Source organism: Crocuta crocuta, unplaced genomic scaffold, assembly GCF_008692635.1.
Source record: "Crocuta crocuta isolate KB4526 unplaced genomic scaffold, BGI_CrCroc_1.0 scaffold478, whole genome shotgun sequence".
Classification (NCBI taxonomy): domain Eukaryota; kingdom Metazoa; phylum Chordata; class Mammalia; order Carnivora; family Hyaenidae; genus Crocuta; species Crocuta crocuta.
The window spans coordinates 196601-218349 of NW_027530981.1; the positions used below are offsets into that span (position 1 = coordinate 196601).

General features: G+C 39.1%; 1 protein-coding gene across 1 annotated transcript in view; it reads left to right on the forward strand.

The window, feature by feature from the left end:
• Positions 1 to 21749, forward strand: part of INO80D (INO80 complex subunit D) — a 63847-nt gene that overhangs the window by 26263 nt on the left and 15835 nt on the right. The window contains exons 5-6 of the mRNA XM_077770176.1: positions 7693 to 7801; positions 19072 to 19308. Coding sequence (XP_077626302.1) covers positions 7693 to 7801; positions 19072 to 19308 — 346 coding nt within the window. The remainder of the gene's footprint in view (positions 1 to 7692; positions 7802 to 19071; positions 19309 to 21749) is intronic.

Below are 21749 nucleotides of genomic sequence, written 5' to 3' on the forward strand. Positions count from 1 at the left end.
AAGTTTTCGACATGTCTTATCGTAGGACTTTGGAATAATGATAGCATTGTTAATATCTACCGACAGTTTAAAAAAGGAAAAAAACTTATTAAAAAAATTCCCAGAGTGATACCTGTTCATAACTTAAAAGTGAAAAAAATACAGATAAAACTTTAATGTAGTCAAATGTCTATCATTATTATTGCTTCTGAATTTTCTTGCTCAAGAAAAATCTCTCTGGTCCAGATATTTTATATTTTGTTATTGATTATTTTGCTCTTGATTATTTAAACTTTTTAAGTTTATTTATTTACTTTTGAGAGAGAAAGACACCTGCATGGAGCAGGGGAGGATCAGAGAGAGGGAGAGAATCCCAAGCAGGTGAACCTCCATAGTGATCTGAGCTGAAATCAAGAGTCCAAAACGTAACTGACTAAGCCACCCAGGCGCCCCTGATTATTTACTTTTAATTCATTTGGAATTTATTCTTTATTATTTTTTTAATGTTTATTTATTATTGAGACACAGAGAAACACAGCATGAGTGGGGGAGGGGCAGAGAGAGAGGGAGACACAGAATGCAAAGTAGGCTCCAGGCTCTGAACTGTCAGCACAGAGCCTGATGCGGGGCTGGAACCCACGAACTGTGAGATCATGACCTGAGCCGAAGTCGGAAGCTCAATTGACTTGAGCCACCTGGATGCCCCTGGAATTTATTTTTAAATATGGTATGAGCTGTGATTCTAACTTTAGGGAAAATTCTTTGCATGACATATGATAGCAATAGAATAGAAAAATAGGGAAAGGATGGGAATAGAGGAAGAGGAAGAAGAAATATAAATGATCAGTAAACCAGTGAAACCCCCAGTCCCCATAGCAGGTGAAGAAATGCAAATTAAAGTAACAGTAAGTTACTATCACCTTGGCAAAAACTATCCCCAGTGTTGATCAGGCTTATACATCGCTGGTAAGTAATGTGGTGGTATTTACTACTTAAGAGTGTGTATATATGGCTACCAAATTCACTTTTGGGACTCTTATCTTAGGATTAAAAAAAAATATCTATATATCTAGATCTAGATCTATATATATATCAAAATGTAAGGATATGTGTTCAAGGATGTTTATTGCAACATTGCTTGCAGTATTAAAAATCCATAAACAACCTTTATAACCAATAGGAGACCTTGAGTAGATTATGGTATATATATGCTTTATGAAGAATTATGTAGCTATTAAAAAGAATGAAATCTGTATCTTAACTGGATGTGCCTGTGTTATATTAAGTAGAAAAGAATCAAGAGGTATTGTATTATCCCACTTTTAAAAAAATAAACAGGGAGCATCAGTGTATCTTTTGATCAAGTATATGAATAGATAGATGTTTGCCTATTGGGTGTGATTATAGGTAACTGCATATACACTGCCAGGCTGCTAACCTTGGCTACCAAGAGGGGATAAAACTGATTAGGATGTGTTTTTACAGAGCTAGGAAAGGTAACTCTTCTTATATTATAGTTTCATATTGTTTTACCTGTTATTAAACCATATATGACTTTTGGTAATTAAAACAACTAATAAAACTTAAAGAAAAAGTGCAGATAAAAATAATAAATTAAAACACCCAAACCTTATAATACGGATTTGTTAATGCCTTGGTATATTTAAAATAATATAAAATTGGGTTCCTGCTCCACATACAGTTTTGTAACCTGTTTTAAATTTTTTTCATAATGGACTATCAAGGAAGTAATTTTTTATACACAGTGTCATTTGTCACACATGAATTTTTTTTCTAATTTAGGCTATTTGCAGTTTGTGTCATTACAAAGTGTTGTAGCTGTATAGTCTACCAGGAAAATAATTACTATCACATCTTTAATTTTTCCTTCAAATAGATTCCTAGAAGCAGAATTGATGATTCCAAGCTTTTGCGTTTTTTAAAAAGCTTTTTGAGGGGCACCTGGGTAGCTCAGTCATTTAGTGTCTGACTCTTGATTTCAGCTCAGATCATGATCTCACGGTTTCATGAGATCAAGCCCTGCATCACGCTCTGCACTGACCACACAGAGCCTGCTTGGGATTCTCTCTCTCCTTCTGTCTCTGCCCCTTCCCCACTCATGCTCTTTCTCTCTCAAAATAAATAAATAAAACTTAAAATAAAATAGAAAGCTTATTGATACATGTCAAATATTCAGAATTTTTCTGTCACATTACCCTTCTTTTAGCAGTGTATGAGAAGGAGTTCCTCTACATCTTTATAGTACAAGATATTAGGTATTATTTAGCCTTTGCAAATTTGATATAAAATTTACTTTTTTTTAATTAAAAAAATTTTTTAGTGTTTATTGTTGAGAGAGACAGAGACAGAGCACAAGTGGGGGAGAGGCAGAGAGAGAGGGAGACACAGAATTGGAAGCAGGATCCAGGCTCTGAGCTGTCAGGACAGAACCCAACACAGGGCTTGAACTCATGAGCTGTGAGATCATGACCTGAGCTGAAGTTGGATGCCTAACTCACTGAGCCACCCAGGCGCCCCCAAAATTTGCTTTAATTAGTGTACTTAAGATCAGTGTTTCTCAAGTTTTTTGGCCTTAGAATCAATCCCTTCACACTCCTAAAAATTATTGAGGACACCATACAGCCTTTGTATATGTGAGTTATATTTATCGATATTTACTGAATTAGAAGTTAAAACTGAGAAATTTTTAAAAGGCTAATGCATTTAAAGATGACAACAAGTCACTACATGTTAACATGTTCTTTTTATGAAAAATAGCTATGTTTTCCCAGAGAAAAGAAATATAACGGGAAGAGCAGCATTATTTTACATTGTTTGGCAAATCTTAATGTGTGATTTGCTGGAAGACAGCTAGATTCTCCTGTCTACTTCTGCATTCAATGTGTCGTAATACGTGGTTTTGATTAGTAGATAAAAATATGGCCTTACACATTTGTAGTTGGAAAAGGGAGGAATATTTTACTAGTTTTTAAGAAATAATTATGGATATTCTTACTTGATTCTACACCAAAATTTCATAAGCAGTAGTTTCTTTTCTTCTTTTTTAAGTTTTTGCAATTTTTTTAAATGTTTATTTTTTTTTTTTAAATGTTTTATTTATTTCTAGGAGAGAGAGAGACAGCATGAGCAGGGGAGGGTCAGAGAGAGAGGGAGTCACAGACTGAAACAGGCTCCAGGCTCTGAGCTGGCAGTCAGCACAGAGCCTGACGCGGGGCTCGAACCCACGAACCGTGAGATCATGACCTAAGTGAAAGTCGGACGCTTAACCGACTAAGCCACCCAGGTGCCCCTAAATGTTTATTTTTGAGAGAGAGCAGGAGAGGAGGGGACCCAGGATCGGAAGCAGGCTCTGCGCTGACAACAGCAAGCCCAATGTAGGGCTCAAACTCTGTTGTTGAGATCTTGACCTGAGCTAAAGTTGGACGCACAACCGTCCAACTGAGCCACTGAGAAGAGGTGCCCTCTTTTTTTTTTTTTTATGTTTATTTGTTTTGAGAGAGAGAGAGAGAAGGAGTGCGCGCGCAAGCGCGCAAGTGGAGGGAGGGGCAGGGAGGGAGAGAGAATCCCAAGCAGGTTCCATGCTGTCAGCGCACAGCCGGACTCAGGGCTCTCATGACCTGAGCCAAAGGCAAGGGTTAGATGGTTAACTGACTGAGCCACCCAGGCACCCCCAACAAGTGGTAGGTTTTTAAAGATTAGTTGCAGTGTGGAATGTGAAGCCATAACAAGGATTTTTTGCAAACCATTACATTAAAATCCATTGATTTACTGTGTACTTTGAATAGATCTTTTTACCCATGCATGATTTTGTAATATCATGGGTTGGTCATTTGGATCAGTTTACCAAGTTAAACATATGTTCCAAATGTTGATATATTTCATTATACAAAATTTAAAAATCACATTCATTAATACTCCCACCAGTATTATCAGAAAAATAGTTTACAGAGTTGTCAGACTCAGTGAAGACTTTAGGTTTTCAAAAAAGGAAAAACCAAGCTTTCGAGGGAAAATGTGAATTTCATAGTTGGCAGCAAATACTGTCCATTGTTTTCTTAGAAGTGGCAGTTTGTGTTCATTTTAGAAAAAAATGACTGCCAGATATCCAAGTCTTAATAACTGTAGTTTGTCAGTCACTCTTTCAAGTAAAAATGGCGTTGGATGGGAAAAAAAGCAGCTAGTTGAGGTCCCAGCCAAAACAGTGGTGTAAGTGTCTTCCTCAAGGCAGCCGCCATGGGTTCTTGGGACGGACGCAGAGGTGCTTTATGACTTCCCATTGAGTCACAAAGACTGTTGGAAAGATGTGTGCTCAAGAATTGAGATTTAATAAAATGGACAGTCTTTAATGTACAAGTCTTTGTCAAAGATATTCTTAAAACTGTTGTTTTTGGCTTTTATTTCACTGCAAGTCACGGTGTGAAACCTGTAATGACTGCTAGTAAAGTTTGGTGCTATTGTTCTAATTCATGCTGAGGCGCCAGCAGCTTTATTCACTATGGTTTTGTTTTTTGTTTTTGTTCCCCCCCTCCCCCCCACTATCGGTGCAAATGTCAACATGGTGAAAAGAGCAAATAATGCTTTAGTATAATTTTGAAGGTAGTGTTGACCTAAGGAGCTCCCTAAGAGTGTCTCTGAGACCTCTGGGGATCTATGGACCATACTTAGGGTGAGAACTGGTTTTTTTTTTTTTTTTTTTGGTCTTGAAAGTCATGTTCTTTCTTTCTTTATTTATTTTTTTTACAAAAAGTTTATTGTCAAATTAGTTTCCACATAACACTCAGTGCTCATCCCCACAAGTGTCCTCCTCCATGCCCATCCCCCCTCCCCCGAGAACTGCTATTTTGAATTAATGGAGCTTTGAATGTTTGTTCATATGCTTTTTGGACACTTATATGTCTTTTTCTTTTTTAACCTTTTCAAGGTTTTTTTCACTTATTTTCATGGAAGTGTTTTTCTTTTATTGATTTGGTAACAGTTTTTTATACATATTTCATATTTATTGCAAAACCTCTCCTCCTGCCCATTTGTTATTTTGCTTTTCAATGTCTATGACAATGATTTTGGAATTTAGGAGTTGAAATCCTGAATTGCATTTCTTTCTTTTGAATCAGGTTTATTGTTTTGCTTTATTTTGTTTTTTACTTGTGTAAGACTAAAAGAGTATGTAATATATTCACCTACATTTTCTTTTAGTCCTTTTATTGTCTTATTATTTACATTGCAGTCCTTTATTTGGAATTTATTAGGTATGAGTTTTGGGGCAAAGATCTAACTTTATTCCCAGATGTTTGCCTCTTATTCCACAATTGACCTATGTCGTCTTCTAAATATTGATTTATACTTTTGATTATCTGTGGTCGCTGACTTTTTTTAAGCTTTGAAACATAGTATATTGTGTTTAGGGCTGGTTTTCTATCATTTTGAATTAAAAAAAAATTATGTTTGTTTATTTTTGAGAGAGAGAGAGACAGAGTGTGAGCAGGGGAGGGGCAGAGAGAGAGGGAGACAGAATCTGAAGCAGGCTCCAGGCTCTGAGCTGTCAGCATGGAGCCCCATGTGGGGCTTGAACCCATGAACCGTAAGGTCATGGTCTGAGCCAGAGTTGGGCATGTAAGCTTAACTGACCGAGCCATGCAGGCATCCCTCTATCATTTTGAACAGAATGAAAACTCATAGAAAATGTATTGTCTTTTTTATTCAAGCATATTAGGAGCCTAGGTTTTCAAAACAAATGTTACTTTGGAGAAGAGAAATTGTAATGCACTGTTGTGACCAAGTACAGTTTGCATTTATGTCAGCAAAGGATACTTAAAGAAAAATGCAGTCCTGTAATCAGCTTTTACAGTCTTGCCTGGGCTGGTTATCTCAGTTAGTTAAAACTAGTGATAATGAAGCCAAGATCAAAGGTTTGTTTTATTGGACAGTTAATTTCACAAGAGAAACACTTCCATCTTAGTACTTATGACTTAGATCTTGACTTTTTCAGAGAAGGTATAGGTGGCTTAGTAGATATTGCCATTAATTTTATAAAAACAGTAAAAGATTAGTCATGCCCTAATATTTGAAAGTGCCTTAAATGTAAATTTGTGTTTGAAAGACGCTGCCTTTCAGTATCCTGTCCTGAAGCTAATGCTATTGTGATTACTTGTTTTTTTTACTTTGTTTTTCTTAATTTCTATTTTAGTAGAGAGAAAGTAACTTTTTTTTTTTAATTTTTTAATGTTTTATTTATTTCTAGGAGAGAGAGAGAGAGAGCATGGGCAGGGGAGGGTCAGAGAGAGAGGGAGTCACAGACTGAAACAGGCTCCAGGCTCTGAGCTGGCAGTCAGCACAGAGCCCGATGCGGGGCTCAAACCCACAAACTGCGAGATCATGACCTAAGCGAAAGTCAGACGCTTAACCGACTAAGCCACCCAGGCGCCCCAGAAAGTAACTTACTTTTTAAGGTGACTTGACATTTTGGATAGTCATCTTGGAACTAGATTTGAGGTTTCTTTATGCCAGTGGCAGTGTATAATTTAATTTTAAGCATTATAATTTGCATTTTGATTAATCTTTTCTTAATTTCCCTATTTAGTACACATAAACTCATTTTAATTATAGAAGCAACGTGTAAGGTCCTTTTTAACATAAGTGTCTAATGAAGATGGTCTTTTGATTTTGGGGGTTTAAGAAGGAAGACCACACTGGTTATGAAGGTATCTAAAGTCTCATAGTGATATGAGTATATTAAAGTTATGTATGTTAGGTTGTACAACATCCGTATTTATCAAGGTATCTAAAGTCTCAAAGCATTATGAGTATATTGATGTTATGTATGTTAGGCTATGTAACATCAGTATTAAGACCTTTTCAAGATATAAAACTTCTATAAAGGTAAAACATTTACGTTGGAAGCTAGTAATTATCCAATCATTAAAAACAGTAGTATTTAACAAAATAAGTGATTGTTCATACTGTATTTCTCTATTTTTCCCTCTAAACTTGTTTTTCAGAATGCCACAAATTGTGGCAGCTCTTGTTTAAAAGAATTAAAAGAAACCCCAAGCCACATCAGAAATAGATTATTGCCATCTTACCCTTCCCTCTTTCTGCAGAGGGCACCAGCCAGGGAATGGCGCTGCCTGCTGGATGGCGTCCTCCTCCTCTGGAGCTGTTGGGAAAGGGCCCGAAGTGTCTGCCTTTGACAATTTATTCAAAAGCCCTTCTTTGTTGAAGTATAGAGTGATTTCACCAGTACCCTTTGATTTCCTTCTTACCTGAACATACATTAGCCTTCTGTTACCTACCATCTTGAATATGTTTTAGGTTTCTCTGGCATTATGTATGTCAGAACATATGATGTTTCATGTGTAATGTTTTGATACTTCAGAAATTCGACCTTTTGGGCAGAGGGGGGAGCTTGAACTCTCTGCTTATGCTGTTTCTACTCTGTGAAATGTCTGGCAAAAGAATTTCATCCTTGGAATATAGCTTTTTGTTATAATGTCATTATTTCAACCTGAGTGTCATATATTTGTTATTAGTATTTCTGTCAGAACAGGGATGAAACTCCTCAGGAGGCATTTAATGTACGCTGTGATAGTGTGTGCTATAGGCTTTTTGCATTACGCATTTTGGGGAGCTTTTTCCCCTAAGTTTTAAATAAGAATACATGTTCTCTAACTTGCAGTATTCTTCCGTCTGTCTCAGGGTTGGACTGGTCGGAAGAGAGCGGAGAGGACCCGGAGGACTCTGAGCAGGCGTCGCCATACCAGGTGGCATGGTCCATCCGAGAAACCCTCAGATATGAGAGACACACGTAAGTCTTCCTTTTTGTTTTTATTCTTTACCCCTGTTGTGGCCTGATCTTTCACTCTATATACTAATGTTTGTTTATTTCATTGGCTCTAGTTTTATGGTAATGGAGGTGAAATAGATTCCACTTGGGAAGAAATGTACTAGATTGTTTGAGGAGAGCTACTCTTCAGTTTTCTTGGGAAGTTTGTTTCTGTACCTTTCCCATTTATCACTGAAGGAACAAAGCATAGTAGAATTTAGAATGGGAAAGGGACCTTAGAGATTACCTAGTTTCATTTCCTCATTTTACAGGAGAGGAAACCAAGGCCCGGACAGGTTGAGGAACTTGCCTGTGGTCCTGGGGCTACTTGGGAGTCCCACTGTCTGACTTGGCTGGATCTTCTCTGGCTCTGCTCTCATAGCAGCTGAAAAGCAGTGCTTTTTACTTTATCTGTCTTCACAAGATTAATCCATTCCTTAATATTTCTTAAGTGCTGAGTATTTATTTTTTATTTTTTTGTTTTATTTATTTATTTTTGAGAGAGAGAGAGAGGGAGAGTGCGCGCACATGCAGTCATGCAAGTGGGGGAGAGGGCCAGAGAGAGAAGGAGACAGAATCCAAAACAGGCTCTAGGCTCCGAGCTGTCAGTGCAGAGCCTGACATGGGGCTCAAACCCATGAACCATGAGATCATGACCTGAGCTGAAACCAAGCTAATGTGCTAAAATGTTTTTCAAGATAATCTTACTAGAAGTTCTTGATATCTACCTTATGAGGAAGCTGTAGATTGATTAATGCACAGCCCCTTCCTGGATAGTGAGAAAGTTTGTTGTTTTAGGGGACTGCCTTAGGGATTTACTTGGTACAGTGCAGCATACTAAATAGATCCCTGTCTGTGGAGCCAAAGATGATTCTCAGACTCAGCTAATTATTATTATTATTATTATTATTATTTTAAGTATCGTGGTTTAAATAGATGTTTGGCAAGATAGAGGGGAGACTAGCTATCTGCCCCTGGCTGACTCCTAGAATTTCACGGTATCATTGTATGGACATATTTTCTCTAGGGTCTGGTTTTTTAGTTTATAGGCTTAAAATGAGATCTGTAAGTACACCCAGAAATAATTAGGCCTAGGAAGAGACTAATGCATAAACCAAAATGCCAGTTCAAATTGAGAAATAATCATTAAGTGGTACAAATGTTCACTAAGCCAAACTATGTGGGGAGCTTATTGGGGCCTGGAGCTAGAGCAAGGAGAACTAGTTGGATTTCTTGATGGCCAGTTGTCCTGGCCTCCCCAGCTCCCAGGTAGTATATTGGAGAATGCTGTACTTTCTTTTTTGTCTCAGAGGTTCCATTTTATGTTTCATTCAAGACTGCTTCCTTACCATGAGTGTATTCTTTTTTTCAGCTAGAGTACAGTTGAACCCACACCTTTGTAGTTACAGATGCTATCCGTCATGCTTCCTAAGGTTCATGTTCATATCAGCTTAACTTGATTTGGGATATTTTGAATTAATTTTCCAAATTGCTGTAAATGTAAATGCTTAGCACAATACCTATACATGGGAAAGGATTGATTAATGGTAGTTAAGATTCCTGTTGGAATTCTCAAGATGACCTGAACATCAATACTGGGTATATTTGCTCTTGATTAGGAGTAAATATTGTTTCTGCCCTTTATTCTTTCTCTTTTTTTTCTCTTTCTCTTTCTTTTTTTTTTTTGAGAAACTGAGAGTGTGTGCAAGCAGGGTAGGGGCAGAGAGAGGGAGAGAGAGAGAATCCCAAGCAGGCTCTCACTGTCCGTATGGAGCCTGACACAGGCTGGAACTCACAAACCATGAGATCATGACCTGAGCTGAAACCAAGAGTCCGTCGCTTAACCAACTGAACCACCTGGGTGCCCCTGTTTCTGCCCTCTATTCTTGCAGAGTTTTCAGAATATTTCTGTTGTTTTAGACTTGTGACCATTGAGTTTTTCTTTATCTCTGTAGCATTTTACTTTCTCGGTCATTTCTGCTAACTGACGTACCATGATACGCTTTCCTTGGTTCTCCTTTTCCTTCATGATATTTGTCTTCTTTTTTTAAGCAGTCATCCCCACTTCTTGTCCAGCAGTCACTTTTATCTTTGCCCTTCATTCATTCATTCACTCACTCACTCAGCATATTCTTGCCGAACTCTTGTGCTCTGGGCATGGGGCATGCCTTAGGGTCTCCCTTGGGTGGATCTTGGATTGGCCTGGTTTGCCATGCTTTCTTTGTCTGCATCTCTACGTCTGTATCTGCCACTGTGCCCTCTCATGGGGACCTTTGTCCTGTATTTAAACTACCCATAGAACAACTCTATTTCAGTTTCTTGTTGCAGCTACTGGTCATTTATTGTACCTTGTGGTTAAGTCCAGTAGAAAATGGAAAGCTGTAGAAAATTGGCTCGACCTAGCCTGTTCGTTGATCTTCAAGAAGTTTTGCCATTTAGAATTACTCAAAAGGTTTTTACCATTTATGGTTCTTCAGTGAATTCATTGAGATTTTTGGAATTTTGGAAGGAAAACTGTCAGTAGTCTGATACCCATTCTCCACAACCCTCTCGCCTCCAAGAACCCTTTCATGAGTTTTCTTGCTACACTAGGATTATAGTTGAGGGAATTTTAGGGAGAAAGTTTGGCCTTGTTTTGTTTTGTTTTGTTCTGTTGAAAGACTTTAGTTTTGAAGTTTTATTTATTTTGAGAGGGAGAACACATTTGGGGGAGGAGCAGAGAGAGAGAGAGAAAGAGAGAATCTCAAACAGGTTCCACACTGTTCAGTGCAGAGCCTGATGAAGACCTGAGCCGAAATCAAGAGTTAGACACTTACCTGACTGAGCCACCCAGGCACCACTGTTTCATTTTCTTCAGTAAGCTCTATGCCCAATGTGGGGCTTGAATTCACAACCTGGGGAGATCAAGAGCCACATGCTACACCCATTGTGCCAGCCAGGGCACCCCTGAGTTTGTTTTGGGAACGATTTCTTGGTTACTTAGTCTGGCTGTAGATGCATGTGCTGAAAGAGTTGTCTCAGGCTCTTACTTAGGTCTCAGGAGCAGAAATAAGTGGGTATGTTAAATGTATTAAGGAACAGTAATTACCTAGTAACTGCTTACTTTTTCATATTCCTAATGTTGTCTTTGATAGGAAACAGTTCTGAATTTTTAATGAGCACAATTTTTTAGTCTTTTCTTTATGATTAGTGTATTTGTGATCTGCATAAGAAATCATTGCTTACCCCACTGTCATAAAGCTATATATCTTCTGGAAACTTATTTTGCTGACAGTCTTTGTGGAATTTATTTTTGTATATTTTGTACATGATGTGAGGTAGTAAGAAGGACCATTTTTTTTCCATGTGGATTTTCTGTTTAATCAGCATTGTTGATTGAAAACACTGTTATTGCGTTGGAGCCCTTGACACGTATGTGTATGTCTATGTGTGTATTTTCCTTTATCTTTTAAATGTTTATTTTGAGGGAGAGAGGAAGAGGGAGACAGAGCAGTTTCCGCGCTGTCACTGCAGAGCCTGACATGAGGCTCAAACTCATGAACCATGAGATCATGACCTAAGGCGAAATCCAGAGTCTGCCAGACTGACCGAGTCACACAGGCGCCCCAGTCTTCCTTGGTTTCTAACACAGAGACTTGTTACTGTACATTTCCCTCTACATGTGCTCTAATCACCGTTAATACAGTGCTGTTGTATTTAAGCAGCAGTTCTCTTTTAAAGAGATTTAAAAGAAAAATAACTCTTTTGCATTTATCCACATATTTACAATTTCTAGAGTTCTTTATTTTTTGAATAGTTCTATATTTCCATCTGATGTCATTTTCTTTCTGTATGAATGGTTTACTTCCCCTCTGGTAACCACTTGTTGGTTGTATTTATGCGTTTGTTTCTGCTTTGTTTGTTTGGTTTTGTAAATTCCACATATAAGTGAAATCATATGGTATTTGTCTTCTCTGACTTACTTCACTTAGCATAATACCCTGTAGGTCCATCCATGTTTTTGGAAATGTGTGCCTTCATTTCTGAAAGATATTTTTGCTGGCATAAAATCCTAGGTTAACCGTTTTTCTTTTAGTACTTAAGGGTGTTGCTCACGTGGTTTGCATTATTTATGATTAGAAGTCAGCTGTCTTTCACATCTTCGGTCCAAGGAGCATTATGTATCTTTTTTTTCTCTGCTCAGGTTTTTCTCTTTATGAGTAGTTTTTTTTTTTTTTTGAGTAGTTTTAAACCATTTGTGTAGTCTTCTTTTTCTTTTATTTTTCAATTTAATTTATTTTTTAAAAATTTACATCCAAGTTAGTTAACATATAGTGCAACAGTGATTTCAGGAGTAGATTCCTTAATGCCCCTCACCCATTTAGCCCTTCCCCCTCCCACAACCCCTCCAGTAACCCCTCTGTTATTCTCCATATTTAAGAGTATATTATGTCTTGTCTCCCTGTTTTTATATTTTTGCTTCCCTTCTCTTATGTTCATCTGTTTTGTATCTTAAAGTCCTCATATGAGTGAAGTCATATGATATGTCTTTCTCTGACTAATTTTGCTTAGCATAATGCCATCTAGTTCCATCCACATAGTTGCAAATGGGAAGATTTCATTCTTTTTGATTGTCGCGTAATACTCCATTGTATGTATGTATATATATATACACCACATCTTTATCCATTCATCCATCAATGGACATTTGGGCTCTTTCCACACTTTGGCTATTGTTGATGGTGCTGCTATAAACATTGGGGTGCATGTGTCCCTTCAAAACAGCATCCCTGTATCCTTTGGATAAATACCAAGTAGGGCAGTTGCTGGGGCGTAGGGTAGTTCTATTTTTAATTTTTTGAGGAACCTCCATACTGTTTTCCAGAGTGGCTGCAACAGTTTGCATTCCCACCAGCAGTGCAAAACAGATCCTCTTTCTCCGCATCCTCGCCAACATCTTTTGTTTCCAGAGTTGTTAATGTTAGCCATTCTGACAGGTGTGAGGTGGTATCTCATTGTTGTTTTAATTTATATTTCCCTGATGATGAGTGATGTTGAGTATTTTTTCATGTGTTGGTTGGCCATCTGCTTGTCTTCTCTGGAGAAGTGTCTATTCATGTCTTTTGCCCATTTCTTCACTGGATTATTTGTTTTTTGGCTGTTGAGTTTTGTAAGTTCTTTATAGATTTTTGGATACTAACCCTTTATCTGATATGTCATTTGCAAATATCTTCTCCCATTCCATCGGCTGCCTTTTAGTTTTGATGATTGCTTCCCTCGCTGTGCAGAAGCTTTTTAATTGATGAGGTCCTAGTAGTTCATTTTTGCTTTTGTTTCCCTGCCTCCAGAGATGTGTTGAGTAAGAAGGTGCTGCCGCCAAGGTCAAATAGGTTTTTGCCTACTTTCTCCTCAAGGATTTTGATGGCTTCCTGTCTTACGTTTAAGTCTTTGATCCATCTTATTTTTGTGTGTAGTATAAGAAAGTGGTCCAGGTTCATTTTTCTGCATGTCACTGTCCAGTTTTCCAGCATCACTTGCTGAAGAGACTGTCCTTATTCCCATTGGATATTCTTTCCTGCTTTGTCAAAGATTTGTTGGCCATATGTTTGTGGGTTCACTTCTGGGTTCTCTTTTCTGTTCCATTGTTCTGAGTGTCTGTTTTTTGTGCCATGTGTAGTTCATTTTCTTTATGTTTCTTGTGTTTGGGGTTCATTGACCTTTTGGATCTATATGTTTATAATTATCATGACATTTAGAAAAATTTTGGCCAGGTTTCTTCAGTTATTTTTCTTCCCCCTTCTATTTCAGAGACTTGTTATGCATATTTTAGGCTGCTTAAAATTATCCCACAGTTTACTGATGTTCTTTTCACTTTGTTTTTCCAGTCTGTTTTTTCCTCTCTCTGTTTCATTTTGGAAAGTTTCTATTGCAGTCTTCAGGTTCATTAATCTTTTCTTCTGTGGCACCTAATTAGCCATCAATCCCATTCAGTATAATTTTCATGTTAGATATTGTAGTTTTCATCTCTAGAAATTTGTTTTGGGTCTTAGTATTGTCCATGTCTCTCCTTGACACAGTCATAATGGTTCTACCTTCTCAGACATGTGAAATATAGTTATAATAACTGTTCGTCGATTCCTGCTTTACTAATTTGTGTCATCTGTATCATTTGTGGGCCTATTTTATTGATTGGTTTTCCTCCTACTTATGGGTCCTATTTTCCTGTTTCTTTGGATGCCTGATAATTTTTTAAGTTTTATTTATTTTGAGAGAGAAAGAGAGAGTGGGAGATGCGGAGGGAGAGCAAGAATCCCAAGCAGGCGCCACACTGTTAATACAGACTCCAATGCGGGGCTTGAATTCACAAACTATGATACCATGACCTGATCCAAAACCAAGAGTCCTACGCCCAAATCAACTGAGCCACCTAAGTGCCCCCTGGTAATTTTTCATTTGATGTCAAACATCATTAATTTTACTAATTTGATTCTGGTATTTTTGTCTTCTTTAAGATCTTTGTTTAGGGACATGACTAGGTTCCTTAGAAACAGCTTTTGAGGCTTGCTTTTTAAACTTTGTGAAATGGGGACACAGCAACCTTTAGTTTCGGGCTGATTTCACTCCACTACTGAGGCATATGCTCCTGAGTAGTCTGCCCCGTGCCCTCCATGTTGCAGGTTTTCCACTTGGGATACTGGGGACCCATGCTAACCCTAGTGCTGTGTGCGTTTCTGGGATTTGTTGGGTCCCTCTTCTCAGGTGGGTCTTTCCTGGTCTTGGTATTTTCGCACACTCCTTCATTGTTCGCTACTCAAGTGAGGAGCTGAGGGAACTCCTCTGTAGATCTGCAGAGTGCTTCTCTCTGTGCACCTGTCTCCTCCCCAGTTCCCGGTCCCTGCTAATTCCAGCATTTCATAGGTAGTTAGATGTGGGTGAGCACACCAAGTAAGTATCTTGTGTCTGAAATATCATTGTGAGGTATGGGCTAGGGAACAAATCTTTGTCTTCAGTATATAAGTTGATGTTGAAGTTATAAAAACAAATGAGAATTTCCATAAATAGAGTGAGGACTGGAAAGAGAAAAGAAGCAAATGGGAAAATAATGAGTTTTCTTTTTTTTTTTTTTTTTTGCATAAGTGATGTATAGTGAGGTAGGATTGAGAAATGATTAAATAATTAACCCAGATTGGATATTTCTTTTTTATATGCTACTAGATTCAATTTGCTAATATTTTTTGCCTCTGGTATCATTAATAAGCTTTTCCTATAATTTTCCTTCAGTCATATTTGCCCTTATTTTTGGTGTCATATTTAGAGTAGCTTTATTAAAGGAGAATGTTCTCCTCTTTTCTGATGTCTGGAATATTTTGTGTGTAATTGGAATTAGGTTTTTTTGAATATTGATAGAACTCACAGTAAAACTGTTTAGGCTAGTTAATGAATATAGGTGTATCTCATATACACGTGTGCAGGGGAGGGGCAGAAAGAGAGGGAAACCGAGAATCCCAAGGAGGCTCCACACTGTTAGCAGAGCTGGTTATGGGGCTTGAACTTCTGAACCACGAGATCATGACCTGAGCTGAAATCAAGAGTCAAGAAGCTTAACTGACTAAGCCACCTAGGCACCCCTAGGTTTCTATATTTAGTAATAGTAGCTATACTTGTTTTCTTATTTCAGATACGTCATTTCTTTTCATTCTCCTAACAACCCTGGGAGCTAGGCAACCCAGCTCTCGCTCTCTCTCGCTCTCTAAATGTTTGTTCATTGATTCATTGATTCATTCATTTTTGAGAGAACACAGCAGGGGAGGGGCAGAGAGAGAGGGAGGGAGACAGAGAATCTAAAGCAGGCTCCACACTGTTAGTACAGAGGCTGATGCAGGGCTCGAACTCCCGAACCGTGAGATCGTGACCTGAGCCAAAGTTGGACGCTTAACCGACTGAACCACCCAGGTGCCCCAAGCAAGCTCTCTTTTATTTCACAGATAAGGAAGGAAAGTAACACACTGAGAATGCAGCAGGTGCCAGGCCTTGTCACTGTTAGTAAATGATGGACACTGGCCTTTCCCTGCCCAGTTTGCTACTCTTCTCCACAACCATGTGTGAAATACTAATGTCACAGCATGTTAGAAGTGGGAGGCATGTGGGAGATTTTCTGGTTCAGGACCATGGTAGGGATGGGCTGTGGACCCGTGCAGGTCTGCAAACTGCTGCTTACTGGTCCGCAACAAGACAAGCCTGGAAATTGCCAAGGAGCTTTGAATACTCTTATAATGCTGGAACATGCCTCGACATCCAGGTGCATCTCTCCATTGACTGTGAACTTGAGAACTGCTGATCCAGTCTATCCTCCCTGCTATAATTTAATGGAGTCTTTTCACATAACAGCTTTGGCAAGTGATTATCTACCTGAGCTTTACTTTCCCGTTAAGACTTGTTGTTCTCCTCTCTTCTTTCTATTAATAGCCCTTCCATTCTCCTAATTATGCAAGTTCAAAGTCATTGAGTCATTATTGACTTTCTTATCCTTCATATCCAGTCACCAAATTGAGTTAATTCTTTTATGATAATGGCCCTTATAAGTCTTGTTCTTTCTATTATCTCTGTGGCCTTTTACTTACAGTCACTCCCTTGTCCTTCAGTTGCTGGTTTTGGGCTATGAAATCTGTACTCTTTCCCTAACTGTGCTCCTGTTTATCATGTCCAACGGTTTTCTGCTGCTGCCTTTGATACCTCATCTGTACTTTAAATTCTTTACGTCTGAAATGGAATTTATTTCCTGCCCCAGATCTACTTTTGTTCCTGTGCTCTGGTCTTCGGTGATGGAAACTGCCTTGTGATGCTCGTCCCTTCCATCTCCCTGCCCCAGGTGACAAGGTCTGCCTTTTATACATGTGGGTCAGCTCTCCTCTTCTGCGGTCCTGCTGTGTCACCCGGCGTGGGCTCTTCTTACCTGTTACCTGGAGTTTCAGAATCCTTTCCTCCCTGCCTGTTCTCCCAGCCTCTTCCTCATTTCTGTCTGCTGATGGTGTAATCTTTCTCCCACCTGGCTGTTACCGCTACCTATTTTCTTCAAACTCTGCGAGTTTTTTCACTGCCCGTAGAATAAAAGTGAAACTCTTTTTTTCTGGGGTTTTTAGTTCAGGTTCAGAAAGTTTACCGTTCCCGCCCTCACTGCCTGTGTACCCTACATTTTAGCCAAACCGAGCTCCTTGGTCCTTGCTGTTCCCATCCTGTCCATCTTTTTTTTTTTTTTAAATGTTTTATTTATTTCTAGGAGAGAGAGAGAGAGAGAGCGTGAGCAGGGGAGGGTCAGAGAGAGAGGGAGTCACAGACTGAAACAGGCTCCAGGCTCTGAGCTGGCAGTCAGCACAGAGCCCGACGCAGGGCCCGAACCCACGAACCCTGAGATCATGACCTAAGCGAAAGTTGGACGCTTAACCGACTAAGCCACCCAGGCGCCCCCATCCTGTCCATCTTTGAAGCCTGGCTTGTTTTCCTTTATCCTTGTGAGGTGCCCTTTTTCTTCTTTCTTTAAATTCTGCCCTTTCTTCATGGTTCAGTGCTGTTGTCATCTCCTCTATGAAGCCTCTGATCCAGGGGTGCCTGACTGGCACCAGGGGCGTCTGACTCTTGATTTTGGCTCAGGTCATGATCTCCGGGTTAATGAGATCGAGCCCCACCTCAGGCTTCTTGTTGATGGCACAGAGCCCACTTGGGATTCTCTCTCTCCCCCATTCCCCAAAATAAATAAAATGTTTGTGAACAAAAACCCGAAGCCTCTCACCCAGCATTCTTGCTAGTGAACTTCAGTAGCACTTGAGCCTTATCTGTTACCCTGTATGTCACGTATTGTTCTCTGCCTCGTGTTAAGGATATTAATAGCACCTACTGGCTCAACTAGAGCTCCTGGGTGAAATCCTGCTGTGGGACTTCAGGGAACAATTCAGAATAGATTCCTAGGCCCCCTTCCATGGAAATTCTGGTTCAGTAGATCTAGAGTAGGTCTTGGGACCTCGAATTATGAAAAGTTCCTAGATTTTTCTAATTTAAGGTCAGATATTTGACTCATTGGTCAGCCTACCCCACGGTTTTAGTTACCGACTGATCGTCTTGTCTAAACTGCATTGAGAACTGCTTACATTTTTTTTTCTCCTCCATAGTATTCAGCATAATAGATATATAGCAAATGTTGAATGTTGAATAAATGAAAAGACTGAAGATCCTTCACTTGATATATTTGTAGTAGAGACGATACTGAAGAGAACGTGTTTCTTAGGACTCACTTCTTAGACTGGAAATTTACCAAGTAGCTTCTTACGGGCTATTCTGAAGGGAAAGGGAATGATACCACTTAGGAAGTTAAGAGAAACCAAGCAGTGATTTACAGAAGATTAGTAAAATAATAGTCTGTAGTATCACATGCGTGCTGTTTAAAGAAGGTAAAGTAACCCGGGTCAGTTTTCGAGTCTGGTGTATATTATACGTAACAGCAAAAAGTGAGATTACATTTGTTCCATAGAAAAGTGATCTTGTGACCCTTACCGGAGTAGACACTGCCCGCTAACCACGGCGCTCTTGTTGAACCTCGGTGTGGCCTCAGCATTATTTTCAAGGTAGCAGGCCAGCGGGGTCCACCATTCACTCAAAATTACCGTCGTGACAGAAAAAAACCTGTGCAACCCGTGCTGTGTGAAATGTTGTTTAGGATATCTCCTATGGTTCAAAAGGTAAAATAACAATTACCTTGGAATGGTTGTGATCCCTGCAATCAAGATTCTTTAAGTGCTTAGCAAGAAAAGGGTAGTTAAAACCAGCACACGTGAAAGGGCAGCTCCTCGACAAGGCGCTGCAGGAATTCGCTGCTCTATTTCTGGTATGACCTATCTTTTACGGAATTATGCTGAGTGTTTCCTCATAACTGCCGTGTCATGTACTGAGACTTCCAGTAAGCAAAGGTAAAGACATGATTGTCTTCCCAAGAACACCAGGTCACTTAAAATTTACAAGACACTGATGCGTGAACTGTCAGACGGTGACATGCTAAGAAGGTTCTGAAAGCACTGGGTTGGTTGTCTCTGCTGCCTCATTTATGTCGAAATACTGTCCTTAACTTTCAGCTCTAGTGGAGCTCTGTCCTCTGATTTTGTGAGGCGTGCGCTCACCCGCCGCAGACCGTAGCCCCCGTCGGCCAGCGTCTCGGCCTGTTTTTGCCCTCTCTACAGCGAGCCGCCCGGCTAACCAGGTTTCCCTTCTCTCCCTGCGCTTTCTAGGTCAGATGACGATGACACGGAGAGTAGGAGCTCCAGGGTGACCCAACTTTGCACTTACTTTCAGCAGAAATATAAGCACCTCTGCCGCCTGGAGCGGGCAGAGTCGCGGCAGAAGAAGTGCCGGCACACGTTTCGGAAAGCCTTGCTGCNGTGGGCGTGGGGCGGAGCCGCGGTGCGCGGGGGGGCGTTGACACCGGAAACGCTGAGGCCTCGTGGCCTGTCCTGTTGCTCAGAGCTGTACCGGCGACAGAAGAGCACCCACCACCTGAGCTGACAGGGAAAGCGTTGCTGTGGCTCCCCGCCAGAGCGTGGTTAGAATTTGTTTAGCCACGTATTTCAGAGTGTCAACTGTCTTTGCAAAAATAACCATGGCTTAGAGATCTCTTGTGTTATTTAAAAGTAGGATTTATAGGGTTTTTTAATCATGAAAGGAGTATTTTACATATTTTACTTATATTATTGTAAAATTTTCTTTCCCACATATTATATCTTCAAAATACTTTATTGCATTGCATTTGTTTTAGGGGGAAAAAAATCCTCTATCTATTTCTAGTCCAGGTATTTGCTTTGTAAATTTGAAAAATGTAGAAAACAAAAGGGGACATTTTCCATAATCTCACCATGCACAAAACAAAGAACGAGCACTGCGAACACTTTGGTTGTTTCCTGCTAGTCTTCTTTTCTGCACTTGTGTACACACGTGTGTGTTTGCCTGTGTGTGAAGTCTCCAGGGAGCCATGCGTTTATATTAAAAAGCAAAGGAGCACCTGGGTGGCTCAGTCGGTTAAGCTTTTGGCTTGGGCTCAGGTCATGATCTCACTGTGAGTTCGAGCCCCGCATGGGGATCTGTGCTGACAGCTCAGAGCCTAGAGGCTGCTTCAGATTCTGTCTGTCTCTCTCTCTCTCTCTGCTCCTCCCCTGCTCACCCTCTGTCTCTCTTTCTCTCAAAAATAAGTAATCATAAAAAAAAATAAAAAATAAGACAAAACAAAATTGAGACCATGTTATATGTATGTTTTATTTCCTATTTTTTTTCCCCAATTAGCATTGAATTATGACCATTTTCTCCTGATATTCTTTAAAACATGATTTTTAATGACTTCATAATTACTTTTTAGACTGCTTAAATTTTATGATGTGTTTAAGCAAAACCGGATCTGTACTATTTAAGAGTTATGTGTCCAGTTTTTCCCCTTAAAAATATATCATAGCCATACCCCTGTGTTCTTAAAAATCAGTTTGAAAACATGGTTTATAATGTATTTTTAAATGAAAATCCTTATTGGAAATTCAGCATAGAGCTATCTGATATATCAGTGAAGAAAGTATGGAATTATAATTTTGGAAATTAGTTCAGGTGGTGAAAACTTAAATCATAATTACTTAGGTTATGTACCTTTTGACATCACTAGCTAAACTGAATTAAAAGTTTCCAAAATATCTTCATATTTAATTAAGGAAATAATTTTTAAATTTAGAAGGCATAGTTTCTTATTGATTTTTATTATCTCACACTTTTTAATTTTTTTTTTTCAGATAACAACCTTGAGGCACACACACTTTTAGGAGTTTGTATACCAAAATATTAGCAGTGGCTATCTCTAGAGTGGGATTATTGATAAAGTTTGAAAAAATTTATAGTCTGTATATTCTGATTTGTCTGTAGTGCTCATAAGTCACTGAGGCAAAAGGGGTTTAAAACAAACAAAACTAAGAAAAATAACCTCTGCTTTTCAGCTACTGATTCTATTTCTTATGTACCTATATATTTTTTGATATTTCATTTTAGTGTTGTGTATTTTGGTTTTCGTTATATTTGCTATATAAAACAAAAACCCCTACTTTTTAATGGCATCTATCCAAAAGATAACTATACCCTTCAGAGCTTTCTGCTTCCTGGCATATTTAGAATTGTTTGAAAGCCTGTACACCTATTTAATCAGCCTCCTTAATGATTGCTGCCCCCAGTGTTCTCCCTCCCTCACAGCTCCTGGTCCTCTGGGGCGGGGGTGGCCGTGTGTGGCTGTAACATCCATTACTTCTTATTAGTGTACTGACTTGGCTTTCTCCGAGAGAGATGCCCAAGTTCTGCTGTGTTTGGTCCCTCTGTTACATGTGCTTATTGGGCTCCGCTTCATTGTAGAATCGTGTACTAATATTTGTCAGTAATTTTTGTGAGGGCAGGAACAATGTACATTTTGTTCTTAAATCTCCAGTGTTGAACAAATGAATAGAATCAAACACGCCTGTTCTGTTTGTTGAAATAATTCACTTGGTTTGACATAGGCTTAAAATAATGCTATCTAACATTTATATAATGCTTGCAAGCATATCATTTCGGTAGAAACGTTCGTCTTGTCCAGCTTGAAGCAATCTGTATGTAGAACACTTTGAATCGTGTATATTATTATGACCTTGTCAAAGATGTAAGGGACTGTACTCGGAGTTTGGGACAATTTAGTATTTGTGTAGAAAACTGTATTTATTTATGAGTTTTAGCTGGCAGAATCAACCTTCCCCCCCTTTTTTTTTCCAAAAAACTTCCCAAACCACTGGTAGTGATGTTGTCTTAAAAACATCATGATACCTAAATATTACTAAACAAATATCAAGATGCCATTTGGTTATGTCACTAAGGATTAGTATTAGTACAAAGTCTATTGTCCAGGGCATCACTG